The 23,725-nt window shown below is 41.9% G+C and overlaps 1 protein-coding gene across 1 annotated transcript in view; it reads right to left on the bottom strand.

The window, feature by feature from the left end:
• LOC124556700 (heat shock 70 kDa protein 14-like) overlaps positions 1–23,725 on the bottom strand; it is a 151,140-nt gene that overhangs the window by 37,624 nt on the left and 89,791 nt on the right. Inside the window, exons 5-6 of the mRNA XM_047130673.1 lie at positions 20,811–20,972; positions 4,211–4,469 (exon numbers count right to left, since the gene is read on the bottom strand). Of these exons, the coding sequence (XP_046986629.1) occupies positions 4,211–4,469; positions 20,811–20,972 (421 nt within the window). The remainder of the gene's footprint in view (positions 1–4,210; positions 4,470–20,810; positions 20,973–23,725) is intronic.

The following is a 23,725-nucleotide window of genomic DNA, read 5'->3' on the forward strand; positions in this document are numbered from 1 at the left end:
CAGTGTGCTAACTACAGTGTTCCCTGGTGCAGGGTGGAGTGGCTACGAGCCAGCACGGCGCAAACAGGCGACGGAGGCGAGGTGGGAGCCCGAGAGGTTCCAGGGAAAGGCAGCTGCAAATCTAACAAGTTCTTACATTGAGGCATCTCAGCTGCTCGATAGACTATCAGTGGCCAGCTGGCCACTGAATTCCACTGTGCTGGTTGCTCACATTCCACACAATACTGATGCGGCTTCTGCCCCGAGCGTTTGCAGCATGTTCTTGACGATGCTGTGTGGCCCCGGCTGACACCCAGCTGAGTCACAGTAGGGGATGCCTACCATGTGAAGATGCCTAGTGTGGATACCTGCTGCACTCTGAGCAGTGGTCAGCCATGCTACTGGAGATGACCTGGTGTAGTCCACTGCAAATTGGGACTAATTGTGGGGAGGGACTTAGTGTATAGAGCTGTTGTCCATCTGTGGCCTCAAACCAGTGACTTTTTATTGGCAGGTCCACGTGGTATTCTCATTTGGCAAAACCCTGTCGCCCCAATTCGGCTGCAAGACTAAGAATAAATCCATTACAAAAATTACTTGTACTTATTGTCAATAGCAGTGCACCATTCATTCATGCATATGCAGCACTATCAGTTACGTATCCAAAAAATCCACTGCCACTGTCAGTTTGGACAACTGCCTTGCCCTTTGCTGCATTAGTATATGCAGTACTGCTGAGTTCACTGTTTCAACAAGCTAACCTACATCAAAACACTGCACTGGCCTTGTTGAATTATTACAGTGACAACATCCCGTGCTCGCCTGCTTTCATAGCTGTGGCAAAGCACTGCTCAGATTTACTCTAATATGGCCATACATGAGAGTTGAGATAAACTTGGGTATTTAAAAAAAAAAAAAAAAAAAATCCAACCCAGTGGGTCAAATTTAGTTTTTGTGGGTTTTATTGTTTTTTCTATTTTTCACACTGACGATAGTTCAATTAAAATTCCTATTATTAACTTATTCAAAATGTAACCCATTCTTACAATTACTTTATTAGGCCCCTTTTCTTGCCATGCTAGCACTGCATCCATTGAGAGGATCTTCTCCACCTACTGGCTTGTTTGGTCAAAATTAAGAAATAATTTAGGAGAGAAAGGACCTGACAAATTAGTGAAGATCTAAAAAATTTCTGCATGCTTCAAAAAGAATGTACTTTACATTCATTATTAAAGTTTTTTTCTGGTAGTGTAAATGTTATTTATCTGTGTGTCTTATATTGCAAGAAAAGTTAAATACAATATTAATTAAAAAATTCTTCCGATATTAAACAGTTGCCTTTACTACATACGATGGCTTCTTTGAATTTGAGTAAGGCTAACTTATTGTGTTATACTACTTTACAAGCGCCCCCCCCCCCCCTTACACACACACACACACACACACACACACACACACACACACACACACACACACACACACACACACACACGAACAAGATGCACCATTTTCATATCACACTACTTGTTTGTACAAGTTACAAATAAATTTTATACCCAAAACAACTAGCAAGTTGCTGACGTGTTAGATACGGCATCAAATCTTTCTTACTAAGCTGCTTATTGCTATTTGCTTAGAAGTCTTCTTTTTGCACTTGTTTTCACTTCTGGCAATTTAAACCTTCATGGCTTGTCCCAGTGCTTCCTTTTCTCTTAATCCTAAATTTACACCTACTCTACATTCACACTACAAAGTTATACTCTCACTCTCTCTTATGCTCTATGGATCTAGTCTACTAAAACCTGGAGTATTTGTGGTTTATGCTGATGACTGGCTCTCCACCTCAAAAGAATAAAAGCTACACGCACCAGAGTCAGAGCCACTGTAGCACTTGGTACTGCAGCACTCACAATCATTGTCATGTGTCGTCATCCTTCTCTGAAATGCTCTACGTGTTGCATTAAGTGCTTGGCTGAAATGACCCCTTCCTGCACAGCAATAAATCATTCCAGGGAATGGATTAGGTCAGGTTCTAGAGTTTGATTAATAAATTTTACATTCTGCATTGGTAACAACTCTAAAGGCACATGCGGCAATTACAACTTTGTCTGTGAGATGTTCAACTGCACAATTCTTGTAATTGTGGCTAGTAGATGGAAGGTTCACCCTCTTATGTCGCATGTAGTAACATTTACTAATAACCTACTTACCTTTTTAAAGTTCAATCCGTCTGGCCTCCATGAGCTTTCCCCTGACTTCTATGTATTCCAAAGGCTCGATACGTGCTCACAAATTGTTATTCAGTGTGTTTTTCTGTCAATGGGTGACCGACGATATGGTGTGCCTGTGTCTTCTGCACTGAGGAAACTTTATAATCTTCTCACACCATGATGAGCTGCTATGCAATTACAAGAGGTGGTTTGCTAACCCCAGAGCATACAGTGGAGCTGATCATAAAAGGTTTGGTGGCTAACACTATTTCCGCATGATTGACTGCTTCACAGGTTTTCATCTAGAACGACGGAGCATACTGACACATCACACAACTATAATCAACTTGAGACCGGCAAAATGCACTATAAAAAAAAAGAGCTCTTAAGTTCTGCCTACTTCCCATATTCTGTGACCAACATATCTAAAAATACTGAGTGCTTCCAGAGTTCACTCATTTTGCTTTCTTACATACAGCAGCACAGCCTGCAACAGACTAATCGGAGCTGAAAATCTTGACAATTGAACTGAAGCAGCTAAGACATATGAACTAATATTCTCATTTATTTGCCTTGCACTTGCTGCTGGTATACACTAGACAGCAATACTCATGATAAATAAAAGAAGAAGTGAAGATTAGGGTCTTATAGCCCACCAATGACAAGGAAGTGAGAGTACGAGCTCAGTGTATGCAGGTATCGGGAACGAAATCGCCCACATCCTTTTCAAGGGAAACGTTCTGGCATTTGCCTACATTTATTTGGAGAAATCACAGAAGTTTAAATTTCACACTGAGTCCCGGATGGTTCAGTGGTTACTGCACCTGTCTAGTATGCAGGAGAGCCCAGATTTGAGTCTCTGTCCAGTACACATTTTCGCTCACCGCCACCAATTCCACTTAATGTCCTGCGGCAGCTGACAGCAGTTATCCCCCTTCAATTTACATATAATATTTCATAGCTGCAGATTCTGCACCGTGGTGTCTGTTCTTTTAGGCAAACATTATGCATTCACATATTTTGAGAATTTACACACACACACACACACACACACACACACACACACACACACACACACACAGTGTTTCCTAACAGGAAACATAGGTAAGTGAAAAGAACTGGAGAATAATGTAAAATCATCATCATCATCATCATCATCATCACCACCACCATCACCACCACCACCACCTTGCATCTGTGACATACAATGAAGAGCCAAAGAAACTAGTACACTTGCCTAATATCGAGTGGAATGTGTGCTTCATCCATAAAGGAGACGAAGTATAGAATACTAGTACAACCCATTCTGAAGTACTGCTCGAGTGTTTGGGATCCCCACCAGGTTGCATAAAGGAAGCATCGAAGCAATTCACAGGCAGGCTGCTTGGTTTGTTACCAGTAGGTTCGATCAACAAATGATTAAAACTAAGGTGCTTCGTGAACTGAAATGGAAATCCCTGGAGGGAAGACCACATTCTTTTTGTGAAATACTATTGAGAAAAGTCAGAGAATCAGCATTTGCTGCTGACTGAAGAATGATTCTACTGCCATCAATGTAGTACATTTTGCTTAAGTACCATGACAATAAGATAAGAGATATTACAGTTCATATGGAGGCACATAGACAGTTGCTTTTTCCCTTGCTCTATTTGCAAGTGGACAGGAAAGGAAATGATTAGTGTTGGTACAAGGTACCTTCTGTCATGCACCATAAGATGGCTTACCGAGTACATATGTAGACATAGAGCTTGAAAATTCACCTGAAAGTATGACGCTATGGTCATAGCCTTGAATCACTGACACAGAAGAGCAATACAGTGTAATAAAATAAAAAATATAAAAAATAAGAAATAGAACATGAGCATTATCACAAGAAGAAACACCTGACTCAGAATTGTTACACAGTGGAAAAGGGAATGGTAAAAGGGAGGGTTGGGGGCATGGAAGGGTATGAGGGACTGGGGAAGGGATGGAGAAAGGGTAATGTTGTAAAATGGTAGTAACTCTACCAGATGACTCACCTTGTTTATGTCTCTGCAATCGATACCTGCTTGGCTCAGTGCTTCTTCTGTGGCGGCAGTGCACATTTTCACAGCTGCACTAATCAAATTTTCAAATCGTGCTCTTGTAACATTGTAGCTAAAGTCTGTTCCTTCACACAAAGACTCAATAAAACAATGAGCTGTACTCATTGTGGACAAAATGTGTTTGCACTGCTCTGCAGCATTGTACAATTTAGCCATAGCACGCCGACTATCATTTGGATCCAACTTCCATTTCCTGCAATAAGAAGAAAGTATTATGTTTAAATGGCCCACACATATTGAATAATGGTATCACTAGTCAGTCTTCCTTCTTTTATTAAAAAATTGGAAAGCAAACAGTTAAGGTTGTTATAGTAGTTTTTCACCACAACAACTGCTCAGTTTTTGATGTGTTCCAATAAGAAACTCTATAGTAGAATTAAGGGAACTGATAAATACACTCCTGGAAATGGAAAAAAGAACACATTGACACCGGTGTGTCAGACCCACCATACTTGCTCTGGACACTGCGAGAGGGCTGTACAAGCAATGATCACACGCACGGCACAGCGGACACACCAGGAACCGCGGTGTTGGCCGTCGAATGGCGCCAGCTGCGCAGCATTTGTGCACCGCCGCCGTCAGTGTCAGCCAGTTTGCCGTGGCATACGGAGCTCCATCACAGTCTTTAACACTGGTAGCATGCCGCGACAGCGTGGACGTGAACCGTATGTGCAGTTGACGGACTTTGAGCGAGGGCGTATAGTGGGCATGCGGGAGGCCGGGTGGACGTACCGCCGAATTGCTCAACACGTGGGGCGTGAGGTCTCCACAGTACATCGATGTTGGCGCCAGTGGTCGGCGGAAGGTGCACGTGCCCATCGACCTGGGACCGGACCGCAGCGACGCACGGATGCACGCCAAGACTGTAGGATCCTACGCAGTGCCGTAGGGGACTGCACCGCCACTTCCCAGCAAATTAGGGACACTGTTGCTCATGGGGTATCAGCGAGGACCATTCGCAACCGTCTCCATGAAGCTGGGCTACGGTCCCCTTGTGAGACCCATTATTGAGTACTGCTAGAGTGTTTGGGATCCACATCAGGATGGATTAAAGGAAGACATCAAAGCAATTCAAAAGCGTGTCGGTAGATTTGTTACCAGTAGGTTCAATCAACATGAAAGTATCGCAGAGATACTTCGTGAACCCACATGGTAATCCCCGGAGGAAAGCTGGCATTCTTTTCCCGAAACACTACTGAGAGAACTTAGAGAATCAGCATCTGCAGCCAACTGCAGAACAATTCTACTGCCACCAACATAGCATCACATATGGACTGCACAGACAATTTAAAAGAAATTAGGACTCGTATGGTAGCATATGAACAGTCATTTTCCCCTCACTCTGTTTGCAAGTGGAACAGGAAAGAAAATGACTAACATTCGTACAAGTTACCCTCTGTCGGGCACCATTAGGTGGCCTGCAGAGTATGTATGTAGATGCAGAACAGAGGAGGTTGCAAGGTATTATGTTATTTCTTTCTCAGTACAGGAAATTTTAATGACCAACATAATTTTTTTAATTTTCGTTTCTTCTAAAAATACCACGCAATGCCTGCTCCTAGCAGCTGACTATCTGAGCAATTTAGACAGAAGTCTGGCACTGAACATAATGTCGTCGCTTTGAAGGTGTCTTTCCTGTGGTGTTACCACACCATTGGCGTTTGTAGCACAACATTAGATTGGGTACCTAAAGTTTTACTTTTAGTATAATAAATAAAACCTTGATGAGTTCTAGGATAGCCAACTGAATGTTACGGTGAAGGCAACAGTTCTCTACAGTTCACCATTCACTTACATCATCAAATTCCTCTCTTCTGTTATGCTTCCGATTCCCCACTACTTTTTCAGTTCAGCAGTGTCAATGTCCATGACGTCCCTGCAACTTACAAGGCCTTATGGTAGCTGAGGGTATCGTGTTTTTCTACTCCACAACAAAGACATTCTGACAAGATTGTGCCTTTCAACAATGATCAAAGTTCAATTTCCTGGTGCAGTTCCAGAGGGTTTTGGTGACTGCTAATGACCCACCCTTAACATGGAGATATTTCTTTCGTCTTAGTTGGGATCCACATGCATTCCCACAAACAGCTTGGGTTCTGTACAGTCCACCCAGATAGAGAGCAGTGACTGCCTATGTAGGTGTTATAAAACTACGGTGTGGCAGGTTCACCTGAGGTTACCACTAACGACCATTTCGCCTCAATGGTCATCCATCCTATCAGCACACATCTATAAGGTCTTTTCTTCTTCTTCTTCTTCTTTTTTTTTCTTTTTTTTTAGAGAGAGGGAGGACATCATGTTTCAATTGTTATAGCCATGTAGTGTACCAATTAAGTAAACCTGGCACAAATAATGCTGGGCAAGCCAGTAATCAAGAGACTGCACAAAGAGTGGCCTAGTTGGTTGGTTTAAAAGAGTGAGGAAGGGACCAAACTATGTCATCTGTCCACTGTTCCAAAGGAAACAATGCCACAAGGGTGAGAGTAAGACAATGGGACAAGACCAAACAGAATGAAAGGAAAAATGACAACGACTGAAGGTCAACACACTTAAATGGACAAATGGGGACAAGAAAACCACAAAGACGCAAAAAACAGGTAGAAGATCTTAAATCAAAAAAGCACGTTACCATGGCTGGCTGACAATGAGGATAAAAAGGAAAAGCCAGCCACTCTGCAACACATTAAAACCCCCACCCTGAAAGCACGAGGGTGGAGGACACACAGGGATGAAGGACATGTGCTAAAACTTGGAGAAAATGATAAAACACACCCTCAAGAATAAAATGTAAAACTAAAGCTGCTGTTGAGGCATTATTGCCCAACACTGAAGGTAGGGTGCTGGGAAGGTTAAAAGTCCGCTGCAGAGCGGCGGAAAGTGAGCAGTCCGGCAAGAGATGGGCGACTGTCATTCGTGAGCCACAGTGACACTGAGGTGGGTCATCACGAAGGAGGAGGTAACCATGAGACAGCCACGTATGGCCAATGCGGAGCCGACAGAGAAACACAGAGTCCCTGTGAGAGGCACGCACAGAGGTCTTCCACACATTCGTAGTTTCCTTAAGGGCACGCAGAGGCACGCACAGAGGTCTTCCACACATTTGTAGTTTCCTCAAGGGCACGCATCTTGCTGTGCATACTGAGGTTATGCCATTCTGTCTCCCAAAGCCACAAAACCTTGCAGCGTAATACTGAGCTCAGGTCAGTTTCAGAGAAGCCGATCTCCATAAGCGGTTTCTGCATAGCCCGTTTAGCCAACCTGTCGGCAAATTCATTGCCTGGGATTCCTACTTTACCTGGGGTCCGGTCAAACACCACTAAATGACTGGACTATTCCAGGGCATAGACCGACTCCTGGATGGTCGCTACCAAAGGATGATGAGGGTAGCACTGGTCAGTAGCTTGTAGGCTGCTCAAGGAATCAGTACACAGGATAAATGACTCACTTGGGCATGAGTGGATGTGCTCAAGAGCACGAGATATGGCCGCCAGCTCTGCAGTGAAAACACTGCAGCCATCACCCAAGGAATGCTGCTCTATATGTCCTCCGTGATCATAGGCAAAGCCAACATGACCATTAGCCATCGAGCCATCGGTGTAAACCACTTTGTGGCCCCGGTACGTGACGAGAATCGAAGCTGCAGCCTAGATGTACACGACTGAGGTGTTTGTGAATGAACCTCAAGTGTAGGTGGTGAAGGCAACAACTGAAGTTCAGACAGAAGGGTTTGAACACGAACTGCAAGTGTAAGCCCTGACCTGGGCCGCCGATGCAGGAGATGAACCGCCACGGGCAGGAAAAGGAGACCGAAATTCAGATACGCAAGAGAACTACAAACGTATGCAATGTAACTGGAGAGCAACTGTGCACGCCTAACCTGCAATGGAGGGACTCCGGCCTCCACCAGGACCCTATTCACCAGACTCATCCTAACAGCGTCTGTCACTAGGCAAACGCCACAGTGGTGCACTGGGTCGAGCAAACGCAATGCTGAGGGTGCAGCCGAACCATAAACCAGACTCCCATACTCAAGGCGGGATTGAACAAGGGCTCTGTAGAGCTGCAGTAGCGTACAGCGATCTGCACCCCAATTGGTGTTGCTCAGGCAGCGAAGGGCATTGAGGTGCTGCCAGCATTTCTGCTTAAGGTGACTGAGGTGAGAAAGCCAAGTCAATCGGGTGTCAAAAAACAGTTCCAAGAATCGATATGTCTCCACTACAGTGAGTGGATCGACATTAAGGTGAAGTTCTGGTTCCAGATAAACAATACAACACCAACAGAAGTGCATTATACACGACTTTGCGGCCGAAAACTGGAAACCGTGGGCTAGAGCCCATGACAGCGACTTGTGGATGGCGCCCTATAGGCACCACTCAGCAACACCAATACTGGTGGAACAGTGTGAAATTCAGAAGTTGTCTGCATACAGAGACAGTGGGACGGATGGCCCTACAGCTGCTGCTACACCATTAATGGCCACTAAAAATAGAGATACACTCAATACGGAGCCCTGCAGGACCCCTCTCTCCTGGAAATGGGGCGAACGCAAAGTATGAAGTAACAGGAAATTTTGGATAAAAAAAAAAAAAAACAGGAGTGGGCCTCTGAGACCACACTTGTATAGTGTGGCAAGGATATGATGTTGCCAGGTGGTGTCATACGCTTTTTGTAAATCAAACAAGACGGCACCTAGGTGTTGGCATCTGGAAAAGGCTGTTCGGATGGCAGACTCTTGGGACACAAGATTATCAGTGTTAGAGCAACCCTGGCAGAAGCCGCCCTGGCATGGAGTCAGTAGACCACGTGACTCCAGGAGCCAACACAACCACAGACACACCATACACTCCAGGAGCTTACAAAGAACATTGGTGAGGCTGATCGTCCGATAGCTATCCACTTCAAGCGGGTTTTTACCGAGTTTAAGCATTGGAATGATGGTGCTCTCCCACCACTGGGATGGAAAGACGAGACGCACCAGATCCGATTGAAGATGACAAGGAGATGTCACTTGTAGTCAGATGAGAGATGTTTAATCATCTGACCATGGATCTGATCTGGCCCAGGAGCTGTGTCAGGGCAATGTGCAAGGGGGGGTGGGGGGGGGGGGGGGTGGTTAGATCGCCGAAGAAGAGCCTCAAGCATAGTGCTCAGCAATCGCGTCAGCGCCGGTTGACAACACACCATTGATGTTAATGCCAGGGACACCTGTTGGGATCTGGTACAAAAAAAGACGTCTTATCTTTGTCCAGACTTGGGAAAGTGACGTACGGCATCCAATGGATGAGACTTATCTCTCCCAACACTCCTCCATCCGTAATTTGATAATCTGGCGAACGCCGACAAGGAGCCGCTTAAAGGCTATGAGGTGATCCAGGGAAGGGTGCCACTTATGCTGCTGTAGAGCTCGCTGATGCTCCTTAATTGCCTCAGTGACTTCTGTCAACCACCAAGGGGGCATCTAAAAGAGCGAGGGATTGCATTTTCCTCTGCATTAACGACTGTTGTAGTCACCTGCTCAACCATCACACCCATGTTACCCTGTGGGGGAGAGTCAATGGTGCCCGCAGAGGTGAAAGTTTCCCAGTCCACCTTGTTTAAAAACCCACCTGGCTAAGTGACCGTTGGCCTGATGCCAGGGCAGTGACAGGAAGATGGGGAAGTGGTCACAACTGCACAGGTCGTCATGTGCTCTCCAGTGGATATATGGGAGACGTCCTGGGCTGCAAATGGATAAATCAATGGCTGAGTAACTACCATGAGCCACAATAAAATGTGTGGTGGCCCCAGTATTTACGAGGAAGAGGTCGAACTGAGACAGTAAAGCTTCGACATCACTGCCTTGGCCACTAAGTACGGTGCCACCCCACAAGGGGGTTATGGGTGTTAAAATATCCAAAAAGTAGGAAAGGTTTAGGGAGTTGATTAATCAGTGCAGCTAATACATTCAGGGGTATTGCACCATCTGGAGGAAGATAAACATTGCAGACAGTTATTTCCTGTGTCGCCCTTATGCTGATGGCCACTGCTTCAAGAGGGGTTTGAAGCGGCACTGTTACACTACAGACTGAGTTTAGGACATAAATGCAAACTCCAGCTGACACACTATTATAGTTGCTACAGTTCCTGTAATATCCCTTATAGCCATGGAGGGATGGGATCCGCACTGCCGGGAACCAGGTTTCCTGAAGTGCAATGCAGATAGCAGGTGTCAAGCTTAACAGTTGCCGTAGCTCAGCCAGGCGGTGGAAAAAGTCACCGTGATTCCACTGAAGGATGACATCATGAGACTGGGAAATCAGTACCCAGAACAATCACCTCTGGCCGTTATAACGGCCTTGATATGCCTGGGCATTAAGTCAAACAGAGCTTGGATGGCATGTACAGGTACAGCTGCCAATGCAGCTTCAACACAATACCACAGTTCATCAAGAGTAGTGACTGGTGTATTGTGACGAGCCAGTTGCTTGGCCACCATTGACCAGACGTTTTCAATTGATGAGAGATCTGGAGAATGTGCTGGCCAGGGCAGCAGTCGAACATTTTCTGTATCCAGAAAGGCCTGTACAGGACCTGCAACATGCGGTTGTGCATTATACAGCTGAAATGTAGGGTTTTGCAGGGATCGAATGAAGGGGAGAGCCACGGGTCGTAACACATCTGAGATGTAACGTCCACTGTTCAAAGTGCCGTCAATGCGAACAAGGTGTGACCGAGACGTGCAGCCCGTACCATCACGCCGGGTGATACGCCAGTATGGCGATGACGAATACACGCTTCCAATGTGCTTTCAGCATGATGTCGCCAAACACGGATGCGACCATCATGATGCTGTAAACAGATCCTGAATTCATTCGATAAAATGATGTTTTGCGATTCCTGCACCAAGGTTTGTCATTGAGTACACATTCGCAGGCGCTCCAGTCTGTGATGCAGCGTCAAGGGTAACCGCAGTCATGGTCTCCGAGCTGATAGTCCATGCTGCTGCAAACATCGTCGAACTTTTCATGCAGATGGTTGTTGTCTTGCAAACGTCCCCATCCGTTGACTTAGGGATCGAGACATGGCTGCATGATCCATTACTGCCATGCGGATAAGATGCCCGTCTTCTCGATTGCTAGTGATACGAGGCCACTGGGATCCAGCACGGCGTTCCATATTACACTCCTGAACCCACCGAATCCATATTCTGCTAACAGTCATTGGATCTCGACCAACGCGAGCAGCAATGTAGTAATATGCTAAACTGCAAGCGTGATAGGCTACAATCCGACCTTTATCAAAGTCGGAAAAGTGATGGTACGCATTTCTCCTCCTTACACGAGGCATCACAACAACGTTTCACCAGGCAACGCCGGTCTACTGCTGTTTGTGAATGAGAAATTGGTTGGAAACTTTCCTCATGTCAGCACGTTGTAGGTGTCACCACCGGCGCCAACCTTGTGTGAATGCTCTGAAAAGCATATCATTTGCGTATCACAACACCTTCTTCCTGTCAGTTGAATTTCGGGTCTGTAGGACGTCATCTTCGTGGTGTAGCAATTTTTATGGCCAGTACTGTAAGTCCTCAGCAGATGCGAGCATCTCCACCTCATCCCCAGATGCAGACCTTGTAGGTAGCGGTGGTGTGGGTGCCACCACAATTTCCTTGGTCATAGAGGTCTTCTTTTTGGACTTTTCTCTCTGCTCCTTGGGTCTCTCTGGCTGAGAGGGTTTCACTAATTCAGTCTCCGGGACTCAGGATGATTGTGAAACCCTACAACCAGCTACTTTTGGGCACTTTGGCCACTGGCAGCATCATCTTTCCCACTAGCAGAAAGCTGGGAAGGGAGTGACCCAAGGGATCCCTTCCTGGCGAGAGGAGCCGAAGAAGACTTACACTTCTCCAGCTGAGAAGTGGGGCTGGTGTCCCCGATGGTTGGTGGGGCAGTGCTCCCGAGGTAGGCGATGCGCGAGCAACAGGTGGGAATTCAAGACTGACCCAGAAGGCATTTTGGACAAGCCCTCCACCTCCCTAAACTTGTCCTGTAAATGCTCTACAAAAAACTGTGACTTCATCGAAACAAAGGAGTCCCCATCAGCTCTCTTACGTACGAGGTACCGGGGTGAATAAGGTTCGCTGCCATCCTTAGCCTGGCGTTCCCCCATGGTGTGGCCTGGGAGGGGAATGATTTAGGGTCAGAATTTCTTGCATTGTACTGAGACATGGAACTCTTAGAGACTGCTGGTGGCTCATCACCGCCAAGTGATGATGTGGTACACTTCATTGCGCATCATCTGCCCCGATGCCACCCACTCTGACCAGGGGCCCTCCCCACGGGCGCCACCCAGCCACAGCAAAGGCCACCTGGCACGATGGCCATTGCCGGGAGTCCTGATGCCCCAGAGTGACAGGCATATCCTTGGCATATGTTGGGAGTTAACAGCGCAGGCATCAGCAGAGCCATCCCCGTTTTGTGAGGGGGCTACAACCAACAGGGTACATGGTGGCCCCACCACAACGAACTGGCTGCCATGCTGGATATGAGGTGCAAAGAAGTCCATGGTCATCGTTGGTGCAGAAAGCGACACTGCACAGTGCATGGTGGAAAACACATTCAGGAAGGTTCCTTGCCCAAGAGATGGAGGATGAGCTGGACTGCAATGCAACGGTGAGGAAGTGGGGTAAAGATCTCTATAGACAATGGACAGGATAAACCGTGTAAGGCGCCCTTCCCCAATTCGCTCACTCTTTGGGAAAATTTTGAAAAATGGAGGTCAAACGCTACAGGGGACCACCCCATAGAGGCCCAAACGTATGAGACTCATTTTTGTCACCTCTTAGGACAGACAGGAATACCTCAGGCCTATTGTAATCCCTGGACCTGCAGGGGGGAGTGTGTGTAGTGATCGGCCGCATACGGTAGGTCGATTAGAGCGCTAACTATCACTAGTAGCTGTTGTAACGTTCATACTGTAAGCAAAGACACATTTTTATCATAGCAGTTCATCAACACATTTCTTTATTCGTTTGAATTTTGTAAATGATAGAATGACGACGGAATAAGAGAGATAAAAATTGGAAGTGTAAAACTATGTGAAATGGTGTGATTTACATTTAATATTTTAAAAATTACATTCAAATCCTCTGCTTGTAACTTCTTGTTATGCATATTAGAGTGCACAGGTAAAGGTGGCTGTCAGCAACAAATAAGACAAAGTAGATGAGTGTAGGCTTTCACAGAACACGAACGGGGTTAACTGGAGGACACTTCAGATTTGCATGTTCAAGATGATACATGTAAATAAAGTACAGCTATTAAGAAATGGAAAATGAGACTAAAATCATAAAATATGAATTTATGTGAGGATTAATGGTGTGAGTGGTCACGAAAACAAATCTGTTATACAATAGAGAGACTTTCATTGACAAAGAAACCATGTGATCACAAGGTGTGTAAAGATACTACTAAAGTGCACTGCTATAAATTAACATTATATGCAGCAAGACTATTTTCTAATACTCTTAATATGCTCCTTGTTATTATTATGTATAAAACATTAACTCCAGCAGCTTACTCATGCAGAAATAATATATGAAAAGGAAGATTTGTTACATATATTAAGACAGAACACAAGTTCAAAAACATTAAGGCAAGTAGTTTTTGAAGTGATCAGCATACAGAGAAGTGTATCTGTGAATTATATAGATACCCACAAGGAAATTTTAAACTATTTATAAGGAATCTGGATTCCTTACTGTGCTATCTGTCAGGCAGCAGCAAGCAGTTAATGGTCTGTGGTGACTTCAATGCACATATTCTAAAGGATCCTGATAGGAAAAATAGGGAACTTTATTTGGATCACACAATTTGATTCCAGTAATTAACTTTCCAACACAGATGGATAAAGACTGTAGGACCCTAATTGGTTTTAAAGCTCAAAGCCAGAAAAATACCGTTTACCCAGTAACAAATGCTCTCTCTGAACATGATGCACTGTTTGTTAGGATAAATTACCTAGTGCCTTACAGTATGGATACACTTAAGTGGAAATCAGAATAATTAATGCCTCCACAACACATGTTTTTAAGAACAGCTTACAAGAGATAACCTGAGACGAAATTTATGCTGAACCAAATGCTAAATTAAATTTTATCTATTCCATGATAAATTCATTTAATTATTTGAAAATACCTTTCCATATATGCTAATTAGAGAGAATATTAAATGGCCATATGAAAACCACGGATCACTACAGCGATTAAAATATCATCTTCAAGGAAAAGGAAAATTTACCTATTAGCAAGAACAAGTATTGATCCAGCTGTAGTTGCACACAACAAAACTACTCAAAATTACTAAGAAAAATTATTAAAAATTCAAGAAACCTTCACATCACGTCAGAAATCAGTAATTCTGACAACAGACTTGGGGCTTTATGGAATGCAGTGAAACGAGAGACAGGACAACGAGGCACAGGGTATCACCACTACTGAACTGAATGGCAGTGATGTAATGATGAGTCACAGGTAGTAAGTACATTTAATAACTGGTAGAAAGTATAGGGACAAACAGTTAAAGGGGAAAATCACAGCAGTGTGTTGAAACTCTCATAAAATTCAATCATATGAATGTATTACCAACTTCTCCTTCTGAAATTCAGAAAATTATCCATACTCTTGAAAATAAAAGCTCATCTGGTTTAGATAGTGTTTCCAATACAATATTATAAAGTTTTGTTCCAATATAAAAAGCATGGTCTTATCTGAAATATGTGATGTATCACTAACATAACTCATTTTTCCAAAGAGGCTGAAATATTCTGTTGTCAAACCTCTCTTTAAGAAAGGTGATAAAAAGAGATGTCAGTTCAATAACTACTGACCAGCTTCACTGCTGACACCATTTTCCAAAACGTTTGAGAAAGTGATGTATTCTAGAATATTATCTCACCTTAGCAGCACTGATATCCTCAACGAACCACAGTTTGGGTTTCAGAAGAGTTGCTCTACTGAGAATGCCATTTACATATTCCCTTGCCAAATTTTACGAGCACTAAATAATAAAATAGCGCCATCTGGTATTTTCTGCAACTTATCTAAGGCATCCGATTATGTGAATCGCAGCATTCTCTTAGATAAATTGAAGTTTGGTGGGATTGATGGTATAACCAACCAATCAATGCCATAGCTACACAAAAGACTGCAGAATGTTGTACTTAGTAAGTCTAGCAATATATTCCAGGGATTTAATTTTGGAACTCTTAAAACAGCTTAGTTCAGCTGCATTTACACTTAGAATCATTGTAAACCTTGGGGAGACAAATCAGTAAGGTGACATATTTTGCATACTTTAATTCAATAATGTCATATGGAATAATGTCCTAGGGTAACTCATCTTTCTTTTGTAAGTCTTCGTTGCTCAAAAATGTGGGGCCAGAATATTATGTAATGTTCACTCATGATCATCTTGAAGACATTTGTTTAACTCTAGCAATACCAACACATTTTTCCCGACAGTTGCCCTAAAAAAATTTTTTTTAAAACAGAAATATTCATTATTTGTTCTTTACTTGCATCAACAACATACTTTTTAAATACATACTAATATGTAAGTAGGGTCCAGAACCTAAAAATATCTTTTACTGAACTCTTAGTAATATCAACGCACTTTCAGTAATGTGGGCTATCAATGAGTGCTACTTTAAGCCCGCCATAAAAATAATTTAAGAAATGGAAATTTCATCAAGATTTTTATTTACAACATACTACTTAAATAGTTACTGATGTGCAAGTATGGACCTAAACCTGAAAATATGTAGTATGACATTCACTGGGAAAGTAACATCTAATCCTAAGATTTAAATTTTTGGGGTAAGTTTAACTGAAAATTTTAAAGCATTTGCAGAATCTGGTAGAAGAATTCATTAAAATCTATAAATATTTCTTTTTTAATCTTAAAATATAAAGTAACTGACTAGATTACGATATTTTTATAAGGCGGACATTCCACCAGGACATGAGCAAATGTTTGCAAGGGAATGATACTGCCTACGGGTAAATCAAGAGGGATTTGGGAAAAAAAGAGAAGCAGCTGTATGAATATCATGAGCTTAGATGGAGAACCAGTACCAAGCAAACGGGGGAAAGCAGAAATGTGGAAGAAATATATAGATGAGCTATAGAAGGGAAATTAAGTTGAGGGCAATATTATAGAAAGGGGAAAAGGAAGTATATGAAGATGAGATGGGAGCTATGATACTGCAAGAGTAATTTGACCTAGGACCAAAAGATCTATGCCAAAACAAGGCCCCTGAGGTACATTTTTATCAGTAACATCTGCTGATGTCCTTTTGAGAACCAGTCATGACAAAACTACGCACCCTGGTGTGCAAAATATATGAGACAACAGGCAAAATACCTTCAAACTTCAAGAAGAATAATTCCAATTCCAAAGGAAGCAGTTGCTGACAGGTGTGACTATTACCAAAATATCAGTATAGTAATTCACGGTTGCAAAATACTGAAATTATTTACAAAAGGGAAAAACTGGTAGAAGCCAACACCAGGAAAGATTAATAGCAATTATAAGGGTTGAAGGGCATGAAAAAGAAGAAGTGATTGAGAAGGGAAAGAGACAGGGCTCTAGCCTATCCTTGGTGTTATTCAACTGGTACAATGAGCAAGCAGTGAAGGAAACCAAAGAAAAACTTAGAAATAGTGTTAACGGGTAATCATGCACAGGGCTCAAGTTTATGTCACACACTGTCCGTTTTGCTATCAAGATATAATTCCACTGTTTATGCCCTGGTTCCTTCTATCTTTAAATTTATATTTATCAACATTTACTTAGCAAATATTTGGTTACATATCCAGTTATTTTCTGAGCTAATATTTCCCATCATTTCAAAATGGTAAGGATCTGTAACAAGAGTTATGCTATCTTGGTTGATTAAATTGCCTTCCCAGTCTCTCATACATGCTTCTCTTTTCTGGGCACAAGCAACCCATCCTAATGAATTTTTTGTAACAGTGCTAAATGGCCTTCCTTGTTGGTGGCTTCTTACCATACTTGGTTCTAAGCATCCATTGAACAGCTGTAGTACACTCGTTTTTGTCGAACTCCAACACACAGAAAACCTGCCACGTTTGTGACTAGCCCTGACTATCGGCAAATTACCAAACTACATGGTATACATGGAAAAAAACCTACAGGGTTTCTCTTCAAGACGACATGTATGATATCTGTACAATGTTTGGTTCTTACGCAATAAATAATTGAAAGTGTTCCCGGACTTTATGTACACCCTGTATTAAAGCTACACAGTTTTTCTCCATTACATTATCTCACATTATAATACATTTCACCATATAAATGCAACCTTGCATGGGTTTGCAATACTAGCATTGACAACTGCTATAGCCAATTTTCTGATCACATCCTAGTGATTAACAGTAAACCTCAGTGAAGATTCTTTAAAGAATCTAACACTCATGTATAAAACAGTTTCAGACCGTATGATTACTCTACAAACGAGTTAATGTGTTAAATATATTTGACATTAAACATGTAAGTGAGAAAAGTTTAGAAAAGATTTGAAATTACGTGTAAAGTTAGTTGGAAGTTGCTAAGTGCTCTCATTCTCAAATTCTGGGTGAATATAGCCTGGACAACTTGCACGCCCTGAGTTACGCTGCCTCAAGATACGTACATCATTTCTAACTATAAGACTTTTATTACTGTGCCCGACTTTTAGCATAAGATTTATACCTCTTAATGAGTAAATTATGACAGAATTTTAATGTTTTAAATTTGGCCAATAATTAAATGAAATACTGAAAGTCAAACTTTTGTTGCCCTTGGAAGCCATCAGATATGCAATCTGTAACTGGAATCATGAACCATATGCCAAATAGTGGGTTAGATGTTTAGTAACACAGTTTACACAACAAACGCAAGACTATGAATACATCTCAATACTGTTTCAAATTGCATCATACATGTATTCTATTTCAAGGCAATTTATACTTTTCATCATCACTGAAAACTCATTAATAAACCCAAGACAATTTACTGTTCTTAATATTACTGTGTGGAGTGTAGCCATGTATGGAAGTGAAACGTGGACGATAAATAGTTCAGACAAGAAGAGAATAGAAGCTTTAGAAATGTGGTGCTACAGAAGAATGCTGAAGATTAGATGGGTAGATCACATATCTAATGAGGAGGTACTGAATAGAATTGGGGAGAAGAGGAGCTTGTGGCACAACTTGACTAGAAGAAGGGATCGATTGGTAGGACATGTTCTGAGACATCGAGGGATCACCAATTTAGTATTGGAGGGCAGTGTGGAGGGTAAAAATCGTAGAGGGAGACCAAGAGATGAATACACTAAACAGATTCAGAAGGATGTAGGCTGCAGTAGGTACTGGGAGATGAAGAAGCTTGCACAGGATAGAGTAGCATGGAGAGCTGCATCAAACCAGTCTCAGGACTGAAGACAACAACAACAACAACAACAACAATATTACTGTATTTCATACACCACTGGCAGTCTTCTGTAGTGCTTGGAAAAGAATTAACAGTAAAATATTATATTTTCAAAGGAGACAGGTGCATTTTGCACATATTGTCAAAATGACCAACTACTAGGAGCGGGACAACAATTATCACTACACATAATACAAAGTGTGATAAAGAAAGTAATGGGAATTTTTTTATTTTGTGGGCTTCATACATCTGATCTTCAATTTCTTTCCTTTTTTTCTCTTGTTGATACACATGTTCCTGATATATGTTTGGGATTTTCAGCTGTTTTAAATATTTATTTTATTGTTCACAGTCGAAAAGGTTATACGTGTTTTCAGAGTCCCTGGAATACGTTTTACTTTCGAAAAAGGTGGATCAAAGAATTTACACTAAATTTTAAACAATGGAAACTCCAGGCAGGAATATCCAACATAGGAGAAGATAGACTGCTACTTACTGTTAGTTGCAGACAGGCACAATTAAAAGATGCTTACAAATACGCTTTCAGCAACAGCCTTCATTGCAAAAAGAGACACACACTCCATTCATTCACACAAGCAAGCACACCTCATGAACTACTGACCGCCAACTCCGGCAGCTGGGGTCAGACCTAAGATGCTGGAGTTGGTGGTCATGTGTGCGTGAGGTGTGCTTGCTTGCGTGAATGAATGGTGTGCGTTTCTATTTTTCCAATGAAGGCCATTGCTAAAAGCTTATTTGAGTCTTTTAACTGTGCCTGTCTCCAATTTAGTGTGTTATCTTTACAGTAAGTAGCAATCTATGTTTTCCCCACATTGTTGCACTAAATTTTGCTTGAAAAATTGAATAAAGTGTAGCACAACATTTGAAATACTGACTGTGGCTTTTGGCAACTCTACTATGAGTAAGACAAGAATTTATGAGGGGTATGAACATTCCAAAGAGGGTTGAGAAGACAAAGACAGTAACTGTTCTGGATGCCCTAGCACATCATTACTTATAAAGTGGAAGTAGTAAAGAAAATGGCTCTGGAAAACCACCAAATCACCATCAGAGATGTTGCTGATGATGTCAGCATATCATTTGGCTCATGCCAAGTTTTTTTTTTTTTTTTTTTTGTGGGTGTTTTGGGAATTAAACGTGAACCAGCAGTAAAGTTTGCTCCAAAATCATGGAATTTTGACCAAAAACGTCGCCACCTAGACTTCACTCAGGAAATGCTGAACAAAGTTGACAACAATCCAGAACTTCTAAATAAGATTAAAACAGGTGACAAAACATGGGTATACGGGTATGACACCAACACCAAGGCCCAATCATCCCAATGGAAACTGCCTGAAGAGCCAGGACTGAAAAAAATTCAACAAATTCGATCACATGCCAAGGTTCTTCTCACTGTTTTCTTCAATGACAATTGGATAGTGCATCAAGAGTTCTTGTCTTATGGTTGTACAGTCAGTTAAGTGCTGTTTGCATGAAGCAGTCCTAAAAAAAAAAAAAAAAAAAAAAAAAAAAAAAAAAAAAAAAAAAAAAAAAAAAAAAAAAAAACCTGCCAGAACTGTGGCAAAACTACTCGTGGAAATTGCACCACGATAATGCTCCCGTTCACATCTCAATGCTTGATCATGATTTTTTGGCAAAAGCCAAAAACGTTATGTCGCCTCAGCCACCATACTCACCAAACATGGCCAAATGCAACCTCTTCCTATACCTGAGGTTGATGAGAACAATGAGAGAACGTTGTTTTGGCACCCCTGATGAGATAAAAACAGAATCACTGAAGGAGCTGAACATCATAACGAAAAGTGAATTTCAGAAGCACTTTCAAGATTGGAAAAAGTGCTGGCGTAAGTGTATCATATCTGAGGGGGATTACTTTGAAGCGGAAAAGGCTGATGATTATGAATAAACAAAGATTCTTTAGGAAAATAAAAATTTCCATTACTTTTTGATCACAAATCATACATAGGGTAATTATCAACAATATTACAATAACACAGTGTCAAGAAGAGAGACATCTTGTAATAACAGAGACCAATTGAACTCACTGGTGAAATATTTCGGCGAGGAAGTTGGCAAGTATTTCTGTGAACTTGTCCCCTCCGAAGTTTGCTTTATACACATGGCCTTTCACTGTGTACATTCCTGCACAGCACAATACAACTGTAACATCCATTGTAGCTCCCCCCAGGCGATAAACGAGGCACATCCTGCAGGAGGTATGTAATCATTATTCATAAATTATTTATAAATACAAATTATATAATTACAAACAATGTTATACTAAACAATGATTACTCAATTTCTGGATAAAAAAAAACACAAAAAATTAAACCCAGTAATTATTTACAAGAACTGACTAATTTATATATGGGAGTATACAGGTTTGATTCCACATCCTACCATCCAAATTAAGGATTACACAAAATAACAAGGAGAATACATAAATTTTCTCACATGACATCTGTCCTCTAGGTTCTTGAAAGATGCTGTCACCATTAAAACAACATATTTCATTATAACACAGTCCAAGCAGAAACAACTGAATAGCACATGCACATATTTCTGTATGTGGTTTCTTTATTTTATCAGATAAAAAGGAAGAAATATAAAAGTTTAACATTTTGTCAACCCAGAACATTAGGAACAGAACATTAGCTCATGAGGAGATGTGAAGGAAATGGCACTGGAATCAAATTATTATTGCATTTCTTTGAAGTGAGAAGAGGAAATCACAGAAAACTTAAATTAAAATGGCCAGGTGGAGATTTGAACCTCACTCATCTTGAAAGCGAGTTCAGATTTTGGTTTGTTATATCAACTCAATTTGAAAAAAATTTAAGGGAATCATTTGATAATTGAATGTAATCATGTCCCTTTTTGCAGCTCTCTCTCTCTCTCTCTCTCTCTCTCTCTCTCTCTCTCTCTCTCAATAAAAGTCTGAAGCATCCACATACCTCACCACCATAAACACACTGAACAATGGATTCCCATACAGGACATGGGGATTTGCACCTAAATTATATTTATATAATTTATAGGTTTAAGATCATTATCAAGATCTATAACATCTACCACAGTGTCTGCAAACACACTTTGGTTCACATAAATAACATAACCAAATATCTGCATTTTACAGTTCTGAAAAATTACACCCTGTTACTGAATTTTCCTTAGCATAAAATGCAAAAGAGACAGAGCTTCAGAATGTAGAACAGCTGTACAGCCAGTACTAGACTGTCTGCGATTCTAAACTGTTACTTCCGGAGCCAACTAAACCAAACAACCAGAAATGAATGAAGTCATCACCAGCCAATGGCACTGCCCGATAACTATGACCTGCTGCCTTTTCAGGGATTGGGATTCTGTTGTATAGGGGTAATTATAAGGAATGTTACTTACAACCAGTGAGGTGCCAGTATTGTAATTTGGCTGGGAATGACTTCCTATGCATGTGAGTGGTGCCAGCTGTGTGCAGCACAAGACGAAGCAATGGCCACAAAGTGCATCAGTGTTCTGAATAACACTGGGCTATTATCCACAATAAAGGATGGCAGCTATTATCCTTCATAAGGAATAGTGTAGTTTGTTCTTGTAACCGTGTCTGTGTGTATTATGGTTGATGCTTTCATTAGAGTGGTGTGTTAACAGTTTGCACAAATGCCAAAAACAGAAACAATGACAATCCAGGAAATGGATGAACTCTTGGCAAGGCAGTTTGCCGAGCTAAAGGAGATAAATGAAGCTTTGCAAAGAGAGGGAGACTTTTAATAGCGAGAATGAGCATAAACAAGTGGATGTAGTGGAAGCAAAAGCTTTGGTTAGTTCACCTATCCCTTCTCTGGATCCTGTCACAGCTAATCTAGCAACTCCTTTTTCGGATAGGGCAACCGAGGATGTCTCAATGTTCAGTGATGACCTGGAAGCTGCCGCTAGGTTGGGCAGTTGGTCAGACGAGACATCCTTGGATGTGTCTAAATTACAGTTGGTTGCGATGCAAGCAGCATACATCAGTACCATCAAGTGCTGGATAAAGCACAGACATTTAAGCAGCTTAAGAAGGCCCACTAACCACGTTATCGCAAGCAGAATATTGCAAGGTTTTTTTAGAGAACAGCTTAATGGGTTGTCTCAAAAGTGAAGTGAGTTGGTAGAGGCATTCATAGGCAGAATTAGGAAAATCAATGCCAACTTGTACGAGCTTACACAGAAAGTAGAAGCAGACAGAATTACTCCACAAGAAGAGGAGAACAGGAATCAGATGTGTTTTTAAAAGGACTTCCAGCAGACATGTCAAGGAGAGCGACAACGGAAAACCTGAAGGATTTTGCTGCCACCATTATGGCTGCTAAGCAAGTGGAAGAGATCAATATTGTGGCCTGAGGACAAGATAAGGGTTGTGTGTTTCTTTTTCCACACAAAGGTGAAATGCTACAGCTGTGGACATATGGACCATGTTAAAAAGCAATGCAGAAAACTTCAGTGTTACAAATGTGGGTGGGTACTGACCTTCAGATGATGCGTGTTGCAGAGGTACTGGAATGCAATAACAAGATGGACATGTTGCACTATATTGTGCACTGAAGCCTGGTACATGTGAAGGAAATAGATGGGGATTGTATGGTTTTGGAAAGTGTGGATGATTTTAGCTCTGATAAGTTGAGCTTATAGATTGCAAACTTGGAGATCATGGACGAGTATAATCTGGGTAGGTCGTGTGAGGACCTTTGCCACAACCAGACCATCAACACAATTGCATTATGCGAGAAGGCAAAGCAATTTGGAGGGAAGAGATAAGTCAACAATGAAAGTCTTGTTAATATGATTTGTCAACCTGTTCAATCCCGGTCAATCATTACCTGCAATACTGGTAACTCGCCATACCATACCAACGGTTAACAATGCTCTAGTGTATAAGAAGCCGTACAGGATACCTAGGCACCTATAACCTACACTGGAAGAA

This window comes from Schistocerca americana, chromosome X, assembly GCF_021461395.2.
Source record: "Schistocerca americana isolate TAMUIC-IGC-003095 chromosome X, iqSchAmer2.1, whole genome shotgun sequence".
Classification (NCBI taxonomy): domain Eukaryota; kingdom Metazoa; phylum Arthropoda; class Insecta; order Orthoptera; family Acrididae; genus Schistocerca; species Schistocerca americana.